General features: G+C 42.3%; 1 protein-coding gene across 1 annotated transcript in view; it reads right to left on the bottom strand.

Annotated features, from left to right (window-relative positions):
* DNAH6 (dynein axonemal heavy chain 6) overlaps positions 1 to 15,814 on the bottom strand; it is a 302,643-nt gene that overhangs the window by 88,413 nt on the left and 198,416 nt on the right. Inside the window, exons 55-60 of the mRNA XM_064268785.1 lie at positions 15,242 to 15,445; positions 14,469 to 14,594; positions 11,680 to 11,844; positions 9,074 to 9,141; positions 5,229 to 5,409; positions 1,130 to 1,309 (exon numbers count right to left, since the gene is read on the bottom strand). Of these exons, the coding sequence (XP_064124855.1) occupies positions 1,130 to 1,309; positions 5,229 to 5,409; positions 9,074 to 9,141; positions 11,680 to 11,844; positions 14,469 to 14,594; positions 15,242 to 15,445 (924 nt within the window). The remainder of the gene's footprint in view (positions 1 to 1,129; positions 1,310 to 5,228; positions 5,410 to 9,073; positions 9,142 to 11,679; positions 11,845 to 14,468; positions 14,595 to 15,241; positions 15,446 to 15,814) is intronic.

The raw sequence follows: 15,814 nt of genomic DNA, 5'->3' as shown, positions 1-15,814 counted from the left end.
GCCTAGGCTGGCCTGGCTTCCAGGTGGGAGAGTCAGCAGTGACTAAAGAGTGTGTTTAGGAGGATATAAAGACATGTTGCAGGAAAAGAGGATGTATTTACAATTCCCTACTGTTTTCTACTGTGAGTTGTATTATGTGGATGAGCATGGATGCTTAAAGAAGCAAGAGTGGGCTAAACTGCTCTGCAGAGAAAAGAGAACCAAGTAGACAAGAGGAGGATGGGAAAACAGAACTGTGGGGCTGTGTGTGGGATAATCTGAAGGGAAGAGGCCACTGGTAGCTGAGAGAAATTGGAGGCAAACAGATGGGCCTATTGGGAATGCTTGCTAAGCTTTGCTGTGTAATGAGTGATGCAAACTCTCACTCCCCTCAAAATTTTCGGTAAAATCAATATTGTTCACCAAAGCTTTGTGGCATTGAATATCTTTTTGAGAGATACACTGAAACACTGCCTCAAAGAGCGAGGGGTGGGAACAGATCCTGCTCTCAAGGGCTCAGCTGAAACACAATCGTGAATATAAGATAAAGCAGAGAGACCGGAAACAAAATGGAAAGGCCTCACAGACATAAGGTGAACGTGGGAAAGGAGACGAGGGCTTTTAGGATCCCTCTGCATGAAAGCCTGGGGGCGGTGGTGGTGGGGTGGGTAGCCTGTCATATAGAAAGTTTTGGAGTTGGGGAAGGCTAGAGAAACCAGTTTGGTTAAGACTTGAGGCTTGAGATACAACAGAGAAAACACTAACAGTGGGAGGGAAGCCAGATTACTGTAGAAAATCATAAAGAAATAGCTGCGACTCTTGGAAGAAAAAAAAGGCAGGGAGGCAAGAAGGAAAACAAACAAGCTAGTGAGTCGTTGAGAAAGCCAGGAGAAAATGGAATGTGCAAAGAGGCTTTCTCTCCTTCCTCTACAGATTGTTCTATGCACATTGGGGATGCACAGCTTTAGGCGACACAGCAGCGGGAGTCACTCTTAAAACTTATGTCCAAGCCCAAACCCCAGGGATTTTACTCAATAACCAGATTCGTGCTTGTCTGAGGCCAGAAGGAACTCAAAAGGGTTTAAAGGGACACCAGAGGGAGAAATTTCATTAACAACAATAGCAATAACAGCAACAACCACTGCCTTACCTGTTTAAAATATTTTAGTGAATACTGATACATGGGATCTATCTCTGAGAGGCTTGCAATGACAAAGTACATGACAGATCCTTGTGTGGCTACTGGGCGGTACTTCTCACGAGCAACATTGATCATCTTTTCAGTGGACTCTGCTTCTTTCAGTCTGGTTTTAATGGCACCAGAAGTGATCTGAATAAACATACAATAAATAATAGGTTCTCAGAGGTCTGTTTCAGAAAAGCAGTGAGATTTTGGAATACATCCAGCTAGGCGGGAAAGAAATAAGAATACAATGAGATAGTGATTTTAGGAAAGGGTTGGTGTCCACATGGAATGACTGAGTCTCAGGACCCAGTGACCTTCTCTTACCTGAGGTGACCTCCTTCCTTCCAGAGTTAGCAATGGGCAGAGGGAGACAGGCAATACAAATAGCTCTGAAATAATTGGAGCAGTCCTTCCCTAAGACTTGAACCTGAGTTACTTCTGAGAAACACTAACACAGTACTGCCAGTTACCCCCTAATTTCCTCATGTGCCGTCCTAAACAATCCAGGGACCCCATAATGCAAGAAGGCATGCAGGAAGAAGGGATACTCATGAAACTGCCCAAAAGAGGCTGGAAGCGGTACCACGTCCCACCTGGGAATAACAAAGACGACTAATATTCTCATCCTTCTTTTTCTATACTCCCAAGTGTAGACATAAGGAAACATGGGGCTAGAAGCTGTTCTTTGGGAAAGGTTATACACCTAAGCAAATTGGAGATGTTTTCAAGCCCTTCTGGTGTTCTTTGAGTTTTCTCTATTTTGGGCTTGTGGCTCTGGGAAGCTTTTTGGCCAACAGGCTCTCAAGATTCCCTTTTATGTCTCTTTCAGTCTTTATTCCTGTCTGTTCCTGTTCTTACTCCCCCACCCCACTTCTTAACAGGCTATTGATGTTCCTAGCTTCGGGGATCCTTTATCTCTGGAGAGTCAAAACTTTGAGAGCTTGGGGGATCTTTTATCTCTGGAGAGTCAAAACGTTGAGGGCAAGGACCATGAAAAATCGCCATGGGAACTGGCGGATCAGGATTTGCTCTGTTGCTAAAGGGGACCATCAGGGTACTGTCTAGACTAGTGTTCTCGAATAGAAATATAATGTGAGCCACATATGTAATTCTGAATTTCCTAAATTCATTAAAAATAAAAAGAAACAGGTGAAATTAATTTTCACGATATATTTTGTTTAAACCAATATAACAAAATACTCTCATATCAACATATAATTGATATAAAAAATTATTAAAGAGATATTTCACTTTTTTTTTGTATTTTTTGACACCTGGTATGTATAGGTGACAAGTGGTTACTGGCTGTATCAAAGAGTGCACATCTAGACTGTCTACTTCAGCCCACAAGGAAAGGAAATGAGGGATTTAGTGCAGAAGCTGTGTCCAGGAATCAGAAGGCTGAAATTCTCCAAGTACCGACTCCTTAGAGCCTGAGGCGGGCGAGAAAATGTAGACCTGAGTAGGAAACCCCAATCTCGGTACTGGACTCAACTAAAGGATTCTTATGAGTAGAAAAAAGGAAGTTGATATGCGAGTAGTTGGATCATGGAGACCAGATGGAAAATGATTTTTTATTCCCTGGGGAGTGCAAGGCCCTGCAATGTAGAGTCCGGGCTAAAGAGAAGGGAAAAGTGGATAATTTTTTTTATCTTTGCCAGAGAACATTAGGGCATCGAACACCTCAGCTGAGTCTGGTGACTACCTGTAGACATTGTACTGCAGAGACTTGATATATGAGACTATTTTAAACGAAGGCGATGGGAGTTGAGAGGAGTGTAAACTATAGGCAGGAAGTGGTGGGAAGTGCAGCCCAGCATGAGTCTGTCAGATCTCTATAGAAAGGATGTCTCCAAAGCAACTCCTCACTAACAAATTAAGAACCCAGTTTCCAGATAAATATGGTGGTCAAAACACTTTTACTCCCTACTGAAACCACAATAAAATTATAATAAAGGGATTTAGAAAAATGGTATGAACAAACAAGGATGAAGGGAACAGGAAAGGACAGATGAAAATCCGAGGAGCTAGAAAACAGAAGGAAAAGTGGTAATGACTTAGCAGGTGCAGGAAAATGGATTCCTGAGCTGGCAGAGGGGAAAGCCAAGAACCCATCCAATTGATAAAACAGAATTCCCTTCAAGGGCTTAGGGATTTATAGCAATAAGTACCCACTAGAAGTGGGAAGAGCCTAAAAAATGAGAATTGATTGAAAGACCCTCAGGCTATCTCCCCCATACCACCCAGCCAGGGGGTTGCTTGTTCCCCACCCTGGCAAAACAATAGATGTTTACTCCGAAGTAAAAGGGACCGTTTCTGAGTGGAAGGAAGCCAAGTTCAGTTGAGGGCAGGGTTGTTGTTGTGTGTCATCAAGTCCATTCTAACTCACAGTAACCCTATTGGACAGAGTAGGCTGACCCACTGGGTTTCCTAGGCTGTAATCTTTACAGGAGCAGATTGCCAGGTCTTTTCTCCTGTGGAGTTGCTGGTGGGTTCAAACGGGGAACTTTTGGCAGCTGAGTGCTTAACCATTGTGGCACCAGGGCTCCTTGGGGACAGGGTACCATACTGAAACCAGAGAGATTAATGAATGTATACACTCTGTATGCTGAGACCACAGCTTTCCTCTTCTGAGCCCCCCAAATAGTTGCAGCCAGGTCTTTATCTCCAGGTAATGTAGAGTCGGAATCGACTCGACAGCACTGGGTAATGTAGGCATTGAATGTGTAGCTATACTCAGGATACAGTTATGGTGGGAGGCTGGGAGGCAGGAAGGGTGTGTGTGTGTGTGTGGTAGAAGTCCGGGAAGAAAGATAACCAAGTCTTGATATTTTATTGTGGATAGAGAATAATTAATGTGTAAAACGAAAAACTCAGGAAGTAGCAGCAATGTGAGTTTATTGTCTAAAGATTAAGAACACAATTACCAGCAAAGGGGTTCATAGTTGCCTCTGTGAAGGAAGTCATGGGAGGAGGGTGGAAGAGAAGGCAGGGATGCTAGTTTTCATAAGAAGCTTTGTAGAGCTATTTCATTCTTGAAGCAGTTTGCAAGTAAAACTTTGATAAAAAAATAAATAACAAATGGATTAACAACTAACTGCCAGCAATGAAAAACACAAGGAAAAGCCAAATGAAAGGCAGACAAAGAGACAGATGGACAAACAGGCAAAAAGAGAAAGGGGGGAAGGAAATGGAGATTTAGGATTACTTCTTTATTATTTCTTCAGCACTAAGATTTCCAGAGACTAGGATCTAAAGCAGTAAACCATTTTTAATGTCCATGAAAGGCAATGGAAATAATCTATGTGTTTCTTGTCTTTTGAAGTCAAAGGGATTTGTTAAATAAATTATTTTCTGTTTCTCATGAATGAATGACAATCATCTTGTAGGCTATCTTCCTAGTACACACTTTTATATTATGGTTTGAATCTGAGGAATAATTTGCTGGATTTAATTTACATTTAATGTAAACCTTTGTCTTACTATGGGGTGTTCATTCGTTCATTCAGTTGACAACTAAATTTATTGAGCACTAATTATGTGCACCATGCTTAGCCCCTGGAGAAGGATTATCAAGGTGAACTAGTCACAGATTCCAGCCACATAAAACTTAACCACCTAGGAGAAGAAATAAGATATGTAATTTGATAGCTGTGATATAAGGTGAATAGTGACAAGTGCTGTAGAAGAGGTTCAGCTAAGGTGCTATAGAAGTTCCAAGGAGGAAGAGATTAATTCCATCTGGCAATACCAGGGAGGCTGCCTGGAGAGGGTGATATTAATATAAATATGTTTGTTCCTTTCAACTCCTATCTTGTCCCAGTTCTTTATACTACGTGCTTTGTTAAAAATGCAGGCAAGACAAGAGGAGCAGTTAGTTGTCTACAGTTTCTCTTTTCTTCCTTTGGTTGCTGAGGACTCTGCTAGCCAGGCACGCTCTTGCGTGTGCCCCTGGGACAGCCGCCATTATTACTGTAAAAGCCCTTGCAGTACACTCAAAGGCCATAGCTGTTAACTTTGGAAATAACCCACTTTCTATAAACACTAAAAATATTTTCCTTGCCTTTGAATCCTGGAGTGTGTCAATAAGTTCTTCATTGTCCAAAATATTTCCTTCAGATGTAAAGAGCATTTTTAGGATTTTCTCTTCGATAGCTTTCAACTGGTTCTTGTCAGTGTTGATTCTCACAATGAGCTTGATTCTTTGTTCTTCCAACTCAGGTTTTTCAAGTCGCACCACATCACTGGAACCAAAGTGTGAATACCTAAATTAGATGTTGTCCATGTCCTAAGGTGGCTTCTATTTTCCTTTTTCTGTTTCCAATTGTTCTTATTCTGAATACTATTTAGCTGAGTATAAATACTATTAACCGAATCTGAATGCTCAAGGCCCCTCCTTTGGTGAGGTTATTACCTATCGGTTCTCATTCTTTATCTTGTATTTCAGAGCCCTGCACCCTACCATAATTCCCACATCTTCTGCTCATCTTCAGAAAACCTACTTAATGCTTGATTTTGTAATCATTCAATTTCTGTCTCTAATATTACCTTGTCCCAAGCTGAAAATGGTGCCTGGAGCATACTTTTCATATTGGCATGAAGCCTTCTCCTTTCCCTCATTTAGGGAGATTCTCACTACCTCCATCATCTGAAGAAGGGGGCCTACCACCAGGTCCACGTCTATCTAAACATGTGAACTTAAGTCTCCCTTCACTTGCCCACTCATAATTTGTGTGCCCAGCCCTCTGTTTGCAGGAGTTAACCTTTATTAAACAGTGCTCTGTGCTAAGAGTTTTCTATGGCTTATCTTTTTCAGTCCTCTGAATGTTCCTGGGAGGTGGGCACTGTGGTTACCACCTCCAGATGGCATGTGAGCAAACAGACTCTTGTGGGTCACTTCCCAAGGTCTCAAGGCTAAGAGAGGCACAGCTGGGCTTGAACCTGGGTCTGCTGGCTCCAAACCAAACCCATTGCCGAGTTGACTCTGACTCATGGTGACCCCATGTGGTACAAAGTAGAACTGCTCTATAGCATTTTCTTGGCTATAATCTTTATGGCGGCAGATCACCAGGCCTTTCTTCTGTGGTACTGCTGGATGGGTTTGAGCTACTAATCTTTAGGTTAGTAGTAGAAAGCAAACCATTTGCACCACCCAGGGACGTCTGCTGGCTCCAGAACACATGTTATTACCCACTATGATACAATGCGTCAAATAACAACCTGATGTACATGCTGAATTCAGAAACTTTAAAAAATGATGTGAAAGCTGTAAGAAAAATCATCACCTTAGATTCAGTTGTTTAAGGAAGGTTTTCAGAAAAGGGTTTGTAGAATTTCTAAGATGAAGGTAAGCTCAGGAGACAGCTTGATAGAATCATAAACCAAATTAGACAAGTTAAGCATCATAAGGGAGTGCCAAGATGTGAGGATGAATTAGGGCTTCTGAGAGAAGAAACAAAGACAGGAGGAGGTGGACTTTGTGGCATGGTTTAGTGGAACTCCTTGAAGCTGAGGAAAGGTATTGTCCTATCCCAGCAAGGACTGAAAAATTGCTGTTGGCAGCCTCCAGGAGGCAGAGAGGTGAACTGTAGTTTTCAAAATTGTGAAGACCCTAGAGAAAATTTCCAGTGAACAGTTGGGTGCAATGAGCATCTGCTGCCTGGCCAGGTGCTCAGCAGAGCAGAGGACAACCGAAATGGGCACCATTTGTCAGAACTCTGGAGACAGAACTGTAGCCTTGTACCGGCTGGAAGTTGTCAGGTTCCCTCTTCAATGCCATCAACGAGGGAGATGCCACACCCCATGAATGAGTCTCAGCATTTCCCTTGGTGTCAGGGTACTTCTTTTTCCCAGGCAGTCTAACATGCTGACAGTTAGCAGCACAGCTAAGCTTAACCATTTATGAGGATAAGTTGGCACACAAAATGTCATTAGATATGTCACGGGAGTATGTCCATAAGATGTGTGAAATACCGTTTGACTGGAAAGACATGAACTTAGTAGAAGTTAAACAAGTTAGCAGCCAGTAGAATAAATTCCTGAAGGAAATAAGAAAAATGAGACAAATTTATTAGCAATAACAGGGGTTCTTGGGGCTAGTGATAGGATGATCTTGACTCTAAATAAGGGGTTATATTTCTTTTGAACATAGGTCTAAATTATATTTTCCTTTAGTGTTTATGTATATGTGTGTGTGTATAAAACTGGTTTTTAACCAACATCAATGTCATTATTTGAAAAAAATATTTTAAAATTTCTGTCTCCTGAACCTCAAGGCTAATTTTGAAGATTAATACATCAATTTGTAGCCTCACTTTTGGTAAATGGGTTAATCACATATAGAGTATACTGAGGGAGGGTTTTTTTTTTTTTTTTTTGAGGTAGACAAATGTAGGTATAATTAAATGCTCTTGTTGTTGTCAGCTGACATCTAGGCAGTCCCTGACACATGACGACCCCACACACAATGGAACAAAATGCTGCCCAGTCCTGCACCATCCCAATGATCAGCTTCGGATTGGACATTGTGATCCATAAGGTTTTCACTGGCTGATTTTCTGAAGTAGATTGCCAGCCCTTTCTTCCTAGTCTATCTTAGTCTGGAAGCTCTGTTGAAACCTGTTTAGCATCATAGCAACACACAAGCCTCACTGACAGACTGGGGCTATGCATGAGGTGCACTGGCCTGGAATCAAACCTGGGTCTTCTGCATGGGAGGTGAGTATCTACCACTGAACCACCAATGTCCTCATAATTAGATACACTAGGAAAACATCTGCAGAGAAGTGAAACAGGAAAAAATATATTTGAGAGTAGAAGTTTTTTCATAGGTGTGGAGAAATGAGTCTCTAGAAATAAGAGAATGACTTTGTTCCCTTAGCCAAGGTTGGAAATACTGACAAAGGGGAATAGGCAGGGGTGGGCTGCAGGCCTGGCCCAAACAATGGATGAGAATTAAGGGTGTGTCTCTCATCAGCTTGAGAAGACTGTGCTGAAGATCAGCAGCTATGAGCAGTGATGTAAATGGTAAAGGATTTAACCACGCCAATTGCTATGGATTGAATGTGTCCTCCCAAAATGTGCATCAACTTGGCTAGGCCATGATTTCCAGTATTGTGTGGTTGTCCTCCATTTTGTGAGCGGATGTAATTTCCCATGTGTTGTAAATCCTAACATTTATGATGTTAATGAGGCAGGATTAGAAGCAGTTATGTTAATGAGGCAGGACACGATTTACAGGATTAGGTTGTATTTTAAGTCAATCTTTTTTGAGATATAAAAGAGAGAAGTGAGCAAAGAGGAGAGGGACCTCCAAACAAGAAGAGCCAGGAGTGGAGCATGTCCTTTGGACCCAGGGTCCGGCACTGAGACGCTCCCAAATCAGGGGAAGAGTGATGACAAAGAACTTCCACCTGAGCCGACAGAGACAGAAGGTCTTCCCCTGGAGACGGCACCCTGAATTTAAACTTCTAGCCACCTAAACTATAAGAGAATAAATTTCTCTTTGTTAAAGCCATTCACTCGTGGTATTTCTCTTACAGCAGCACTAGATAACTGAGACACCAATCTTTTTTAATTGAGAATTAATGTGTGGTGCTTTGACACATTAAAATCTTTTCTACAACAAAATTTCTAAAAAAAAAAAAAAAAATTAGGAAATGTCTGTCCCTAGGAGTGCTGGTGGTGCAGTTGTTAAGCGCTTGGCTGCTAACCAAAAAGTCAGGGGTTCAAACCCACCAGCTGCTCCATGGAAGAAAGATGTGGCAGTCTGCTCCCATAAAGATTACAGCCTTGGGAACCCTACGGGGGCAGTTCTACTCTGTCCTATAGGGTTACTGTAAGTCGGAACTGGCTCGACAGCGACTGGTTTTCTTGGTTCCTTTAGCACCCCTCCTCCTTTTTCTTTACCTTAACAACTGATCCTCCAGACCTGACTTGGTCACAGTGAAGTTGATGATGGTAACTTTAATGCACACCTGGAAGAGAAGCACAGAGAACACAAAAATGGCTACTTAAGTACAGACTAATGAAACAAGAAGTGAATTGTTTGTTAGAGCATGGCTAATTACCACTCAGCTGGATATGTCTCAGGTCTAATTGTGTCCCCCACCATCCCCCCAACCCCAAAGTGTCCTACAAATCTTGATAAGATTTTCCCTGCCAATATGAGTGACAACCTTGTTTCTCAAATAGTACTGTTATAGAATCCCACATGGTGATTTAAGGAAAGGTGAGCCAGGAAATGGTTAGAAATGGTGTTTTAGGATTAACAGTTTAGATTCAATTTCCAGCTACCCCTTCAGTAGACGAATGATGTAGGAAAAGCCAAGCTATTCACTGGCTCTGAGCTTCAGTTCCTGGTACTTAAAAATTGGGATATAATATTAACAACTCATAGCGTAGTTGTGAGACTAAATGAGGCAATAAAATCACTTAATTATAGTGCCTTGTACTCAGTAGGTCCTTATAAAAAATTAGCTATTTTTTTCTTTTTTTTTTTATTGTACTTTAGATGAAGGTTTACAGTTTCTCATCAAACATTTAGTACACACATTGTTGTATGACATTGATCAACAACCCCATGACGTGTCAACACTTTCCCTAATCAATTCTGGGCTCCCTATTACCAGGTTTCCTGTTCCCTCCTACCTTCCAGTCCCTGCCCCAGGGCTGGTACGCCCCTTTAGTCTTGTTTTGTTCCATGGGCCTGTTCAATCTTTGGCTGAAGGGTAAACCTCAGGAGTGACTTGATTACTGAGCTGAAAGGGTGTCTGGGGACCATACTCTCAGGGTTTCTCCAGTCTCTGTCAGGCCAGCAAGTCTGGTCTTTCTTTTTGAGTTAGAATTTTGTTCTGCGTTTTTCTTTAGCTGTGTCCCGGACCCACTATCGTGATCCCTGTCAGAGCAGTCAGTGGTGGTAGCCGGGAAACACCTCGTTGTGCTGGACTCAGTCTGGTGGAGGCCAGCTATTACTGATAATAAATGCAGCTTTACATATTTTATCTCATCATAATATTTTTATGGAAAACTGTTACAAGAAGATAAAATATCCTTACATTACTTGAACGTGAATAAGTCAACAGTAAAAGACAATAAATACAGTGTTTGAGTGCCTCCAGGACATTTTATATACATCATTTCTTATCTAATCCTCACAACAATCCTTATAGTAGGCTTTATCTCAACTTCCTGGTTGACTGACTTGAGGACCCAGTAGATGGAATAATCTACCCACCGTGACAGAGTGGCAGGTTGGGTCTAGGGTGCAATGCTGTCTTTCAAAATTAAATAAGTGAGAAATAGAAGGCTGCAAGTCAGCACATAGGTCACTTTTCCAAATTCTTAATGGGATCTGGGATAGGGAACCCTTGCAGTGGCTGTGTAAGTAAACCCCTTGAAGGTGACAAGGAAACCCTGACTCTGGCTATTAATATTATCTCCCCATCCTATTCAAGAAGTGTGTCAATTTCATTCAACTTGACCCTATCTAGTTAAGACAGGTAGCTATGAGAAATCCAACAGTGAAATTAAAATGACAATATTTGGAATGGTATATACAAGGACTTTTTTGGGGGGGCGGGTGGAGAAGTAAAGTTTTGATTTGTATAATCTCTTCCCTGTTGGTGCGCCTGACTTGAAAAGACGCTGCGGACCATATGTGAACTTGCCTGGAGCTGTGGCAGCCCCAAGGGTGTGTGGGAGTGCAGCTGGCTACCGAAAGCCCTGTGCAGGAGTGAAAGAAAGAAATCACAGCTGCCTTTATTTGTTACAACTGCTTAGGCTCCACAGCACAAGAGTGGGAATTCTTTTGGATCCTACAGTGGCTCAGGGACATGTGTACCGAAGTGGAGTTCACACAGCTCCTCTCAAATAGTTTAAGAGCACAGAAGTAGGGAACACGAGGCCCCTCCCTCAGTATTCTACATTCAGATACTGGACGTTTGAATTATGATTCTCTACCGTTGCCCGTTCATCAGAGGTTTCACGTAGGCAGCCTCTTTATTTGGGGCTATGTTACATGGGCAAGCGCACACTTACACATTGACAGACCCTGACACAGATTCTCGGTTAAGCTCTGATGCATTTACCTACCACATGAGAGGGGCAAAAAAAGGCCTGTGCTGAGGGAGGGAGAGTAATGATGAGAAGGGAATGGTGCCCTGGTCCACAGGCTGTTTATAAGAGCAGCTTGTGGACCAGGAGGAGATGGGGAGAGTGCCGGAGAAGTGCATAGCCTACTGGGACCTGCAGCGGCCTGGGGACAGAGTGGGCGGGACTGGAGTGCCACCTAGATGGCCAATGTTACAGCAGAGGAGAAAGATGGTGGGAATCAGAATCATGACTCAGAAGAGAAGCAAGGGTGGAAGAAATGAAGGGAGAGGGTGTGCGGAGGGGGAAGAGGAGGAAGGGACGAGAGTTGTTTGCTTCAGATGGCTCAGGTGGCCACCATACTCTAGAGACTCATCACACCATTCCAATCCAGTCAGGCTGGCGTTCCAGACCACCGGGCTTACCTCAGGCAGATAGTGAGGATTTGGCATTTTGGTTGTCATGTAGAACCTAAAGTTTTTGTCGTAATCAATGTCTGAGTCTCCAAGGCGAATGAGAAGTCTTCCACCGCTAAAGAAAGTCTGTTTCAAAAGAACGGGTTCTAGAGCTGGGTCCAAAGTTTCTTTAAGCTGAAAAATGAAAACAAAACAAAACAACACAAAAACAATAAGGAGTTAAAATGGCATCAACTTCTCAAAATTCCTTAGGCCTTAAAAGTCACTGAGTGAGCATTTTTCCATGATCTTATAGACATTTATCAATATTCCTGCCTTACTTCTAACAAAGTATATTTTTTAGTGATTACCTTGTCAATAGCCTAAGGAAACAAGAGCATGTAAGGGCAATAAACCTATTTAGACTGATCTCACACACATATTCATTCCCATGAGCAATGATCTAAGAAAGAAGAGGTGGGGTAGATTTAGTCACTGTAGGATAGTCCTTCAACAGGCCCCAGACAAATGGAGATCTGGGAATTTTCATGGTTGTTCTAAGTCAGGGGTTGGTGAGCTATGACCTGCAGGCCAGATCCGAACCCCTGTGACCTGTTTTTGTATGACTGTAGAGTTAAGATAGTTTTTACGTTTTTAAAGCGCTGTAAGAACAAAACACAAAACAAGAAGAATATGAGACAGAGAATATGTGTCCTGCAAAACCTAAAATATTTATTATTTGGTTGTGGACCTTTACATGACAGGTATTTTTTTTTCCCTCCATTTTCTCAAAGAAAAATATAGTTTTTTTTAAGAACTTGGGTATGCAGACATTGCCATCTTAATGTCACGATATATGCGATGGGGTGCCATGGCCCCAACGTCTTCCCAATATTTGACTGTAATCCATAGTAACCAGTTGATTTCACATTGTGACACGGTATCCATACCTGTAAATGCTTAAAACAAAAATTTATGAGGCAAAATTTACCCCTATGACCCATGATGTACTTTTGTGGGTTTTTTTTTTTCTTTTTATTCTAGTTCATTAAAAAATGCTGGTGGAGATTGACTAAATTGATTTCATACCCATGAATAGGTAGAAACAAAATTTGAAAACACCACCTCAGAAAATGTAGAAAGCAGCTGGGGGTACAATGATAAAGACCCCAAGTCACCGAGTGCAGGGAAGGCCCAGTCAGAGTGCCTGGTCCACCCGGTCTACCCCTCCTCTCAGGGACGCTCTGCTGCAGTTAAAATGCTCAAAAGAGGCGGACCGTCAGTCTTTCCTCCACTGCCATATGAGAGGGAACCTCTCAGGACCTCCTTTGTCAGGAAGTAAACGTGGGCTCAGGAACCCAGTTTGGAGCTAACATAACTGTGCCAAAGGTTTTGGGAGACCTCACCCTCTGAACACTTCAGGGCTTGAGGAAGGGCCTGGGATCCATTACAGAACTTCCCTCTGTTGGCAAAGATCAGAAGGTGTGCATCGAGTCATCTTGTGCTCTTTATGGCTTGACTGGGGAATATGATGGATTTTCTCAGCAGGCAAGGCTGCTCAGTTTACTTAACCTTCCTGTGCCTCAGTTTCCTCATTGGTAAAATGGGATAATAATAGTAAGTACCTTGTAAGGTTGCAGTGAGGATTGATGAGTTAATATAAAAGTACTGAGAACAGAATCTGGTAGGTTGTGAGCACTCAACACTAATTATTCCTAGGTGCCACGCCAGTGCTGCAGCTAATCTGTCCCAGGTTAATGGTCTTTTCTGAGCTCTTGCCTTTCTGTCGAAGCAGAGACACTGCTGTTGTTGTGGTTAGGTGCCATCGAGTCAGTTCTGACTCATAGGGACCCTACGGACAACAGAAGGAAACGCTACCCAGTGCCGCGCCATCCTCACCATCATTGCTATGTTTGAGACACTTCTAAAAAGAACAACCACAACAAAAAAATCCATTGCCACTGAGTCAATTCCGACTCATGGTGACCCTACAGGACAGAGTAGAACTGTCTCATCGGATTTCCAAGGAGCAGCTGGTGGATTTGAACTGCTGATCTCTTGGTTAGCAGCCAAGAACCTAACCACTGTGCCACCAGGGCTTCTAGGCATGGTTAAATGGAGCCTGGCTATCTCAGTACCCTGCGTGTTCCTTCAAAGCTTTAACCACAAGTTCTCTTCCTTCCCCCTCCCTCTCATCCCCCTTTGCTGTTTATTATCTCCATCTCCAACTAGACTGTAAGCTATTCATGATAGGAATCACATCTATAGTGTGTGTCATTGGTTTGCAAATAACGTTTGTTGAATGAGTGAACAATTTTAAAAATATCCATTCTCTGAGTGATATCTGAAGAAGTGGAGCACCTAGACTCAACGAACATTTTTATTTTTTTTATAAAATTCATTCTTATCAGTCGTTAATTCTAAAATTATATCCAAGTAGATAATGTTTATACTCACGGGAGTGTTTTATAAGTTTCAAATCATTTGCGTGTATAGATGGTCCCCAACAGCACTAGTGTTTGAATTTCCAGGGCAGCTAACCATCAAGAGGGTCAATGGCACTTGAGAATCAGTAGTGTCAGGAAACAGAGGCCATCCCCCTTAGCATCAAAATGGTGTTTGAGAAGGGAAAATTCATTCAATCAACAGGTTCCTTCCCAAATGAGAGTGTACTGTTTCAGGAGCAAAGCAACTGGTTTGACCAATTTGAAAATGGAGTTGACTGGTGTCTTTGGCATGATGCGGATATGGCCCGTATAGGATTCTACATCTGATCTGAAATTTGGGAACTAACATGAGAAAGAAGGGGAAAAGCCAACCTCTTCCAGTAAGACAGGCAAACCAAGTCGGATCGAATTCTCAAGTGTACGTAGAAAATTACTGTCCGTAAGCTTAATGATCTTTAAACCACTTTTGCTCTCCTTGTTTCTTATCCAACGGTTTGCCTGTACGAGAAAGCACAGAGCAGGACATTTACTTTTACACATAGCCAGAAAGAGAAAACTTTTAGAATAAAGCTTAACAATTTTGTTCAATCTAAAAGGAGTTTTGACAAATAAAGACAAAATAAAATAAAAATAGCCACCCCCTGAAAGAAATAATTTAAGACCAACTTGTTGTTATTCAAATTTGGGATAAATGAAGAAAAGAGCCATCTAGGAAAAAAGTTATGGTATCCAGCTGTCTCCTTTTCACAGCTGCTCCCTTCTCCAAGCCCCACTTAGTACCATCTGCTCCCTGGACTTGGGGAGTTGGATGATGGGAGTCTGTAAACTCCAGGCAGGTTTGCTCAGAACTCATCATATTCTGACTTTCTTCTGATCCCTCAGACCTTTTAGGAGCAAAGGACTACACAGGAGAGTGATTTCCTGTCCCAATAAATAACAGAAAACTAGTGGTTGATTTAAACGAAACCAATCAAAATTAATTATGCAGAGCACTTGAACACTTCCCTTCTGACTAGATGGCTTCTGAACTCCCTTCTAGGTCAACATTGCCATGATGTTACAAGTTCATTAAATTCCACTGTTATAATTTCTAACAGACAACACAAAAGTAACCAGTGTCAATAGTCACTCTTCTTGTTACATACCTGATCTTGAGGATCAATCATCAAAGGCCACCGTCGCCCCTGAGTAACTAAAATGCCATTTTCTGTTGATATCATGTCACGAGGCAGTCCATCAGTGTTCCACTGCCGTATCTCATAGGGATCTCCAAGGATGTTAATGAGACTGAAGGAAGTATCAATTGGGATGTTCAGAAACACACAATCGTTGATCCAACACTCTATAAGCTGTAGAAGAAAAAGGAAAGTTTATTTGCAGAGTCAGGAGAACTCAGTAAATGAAGGGACACAAAGTGTGGCAGTCAGGAGTAGAGCACGGCCGGAAGAGCTAAGCCCTACAGTCTCCACAGCATCCTGGCATCAGAGCATGGGGCAATCACTGCTGAGGCACGAGAAACCAGAAAACCCATTGCCGTTGAGTCAACTTCAACTCATGGCAACCACATGTGTTACAGAGGATAATTGTACTCTATAGGATTTTCTTGGCTGTAATCTTTATGGAAGCAGATAGCCAGGCCTTTCTTCCTTTCTTCTGGGTGGGTTCAAATTGCCAACCTTTAGGTTAGAAGTCAAGCGCAAACCATTTGTGCCACCCAG

The sequence above is a fragment of the Loxodonta africana genome, chromosome 15, assembly GCF_030014295.1.
Source record: "Loxodonta africana isolate mLoxAfr1 chromosome 15, mLoxAfr1.hap2, whole genome shotgun sequence".
Lineage (NCBI taxonomy): Eukaryota > Metazoa > Chordata > Mammalia > Proboscidea > Elephantidae > Loxodonta > Loxodonta africana.
The sequence above is the reverse complement of the archived record's forward strand: the minus strand, read 5'-3'. Positions and strand labels throughout refer to the sequence as shown.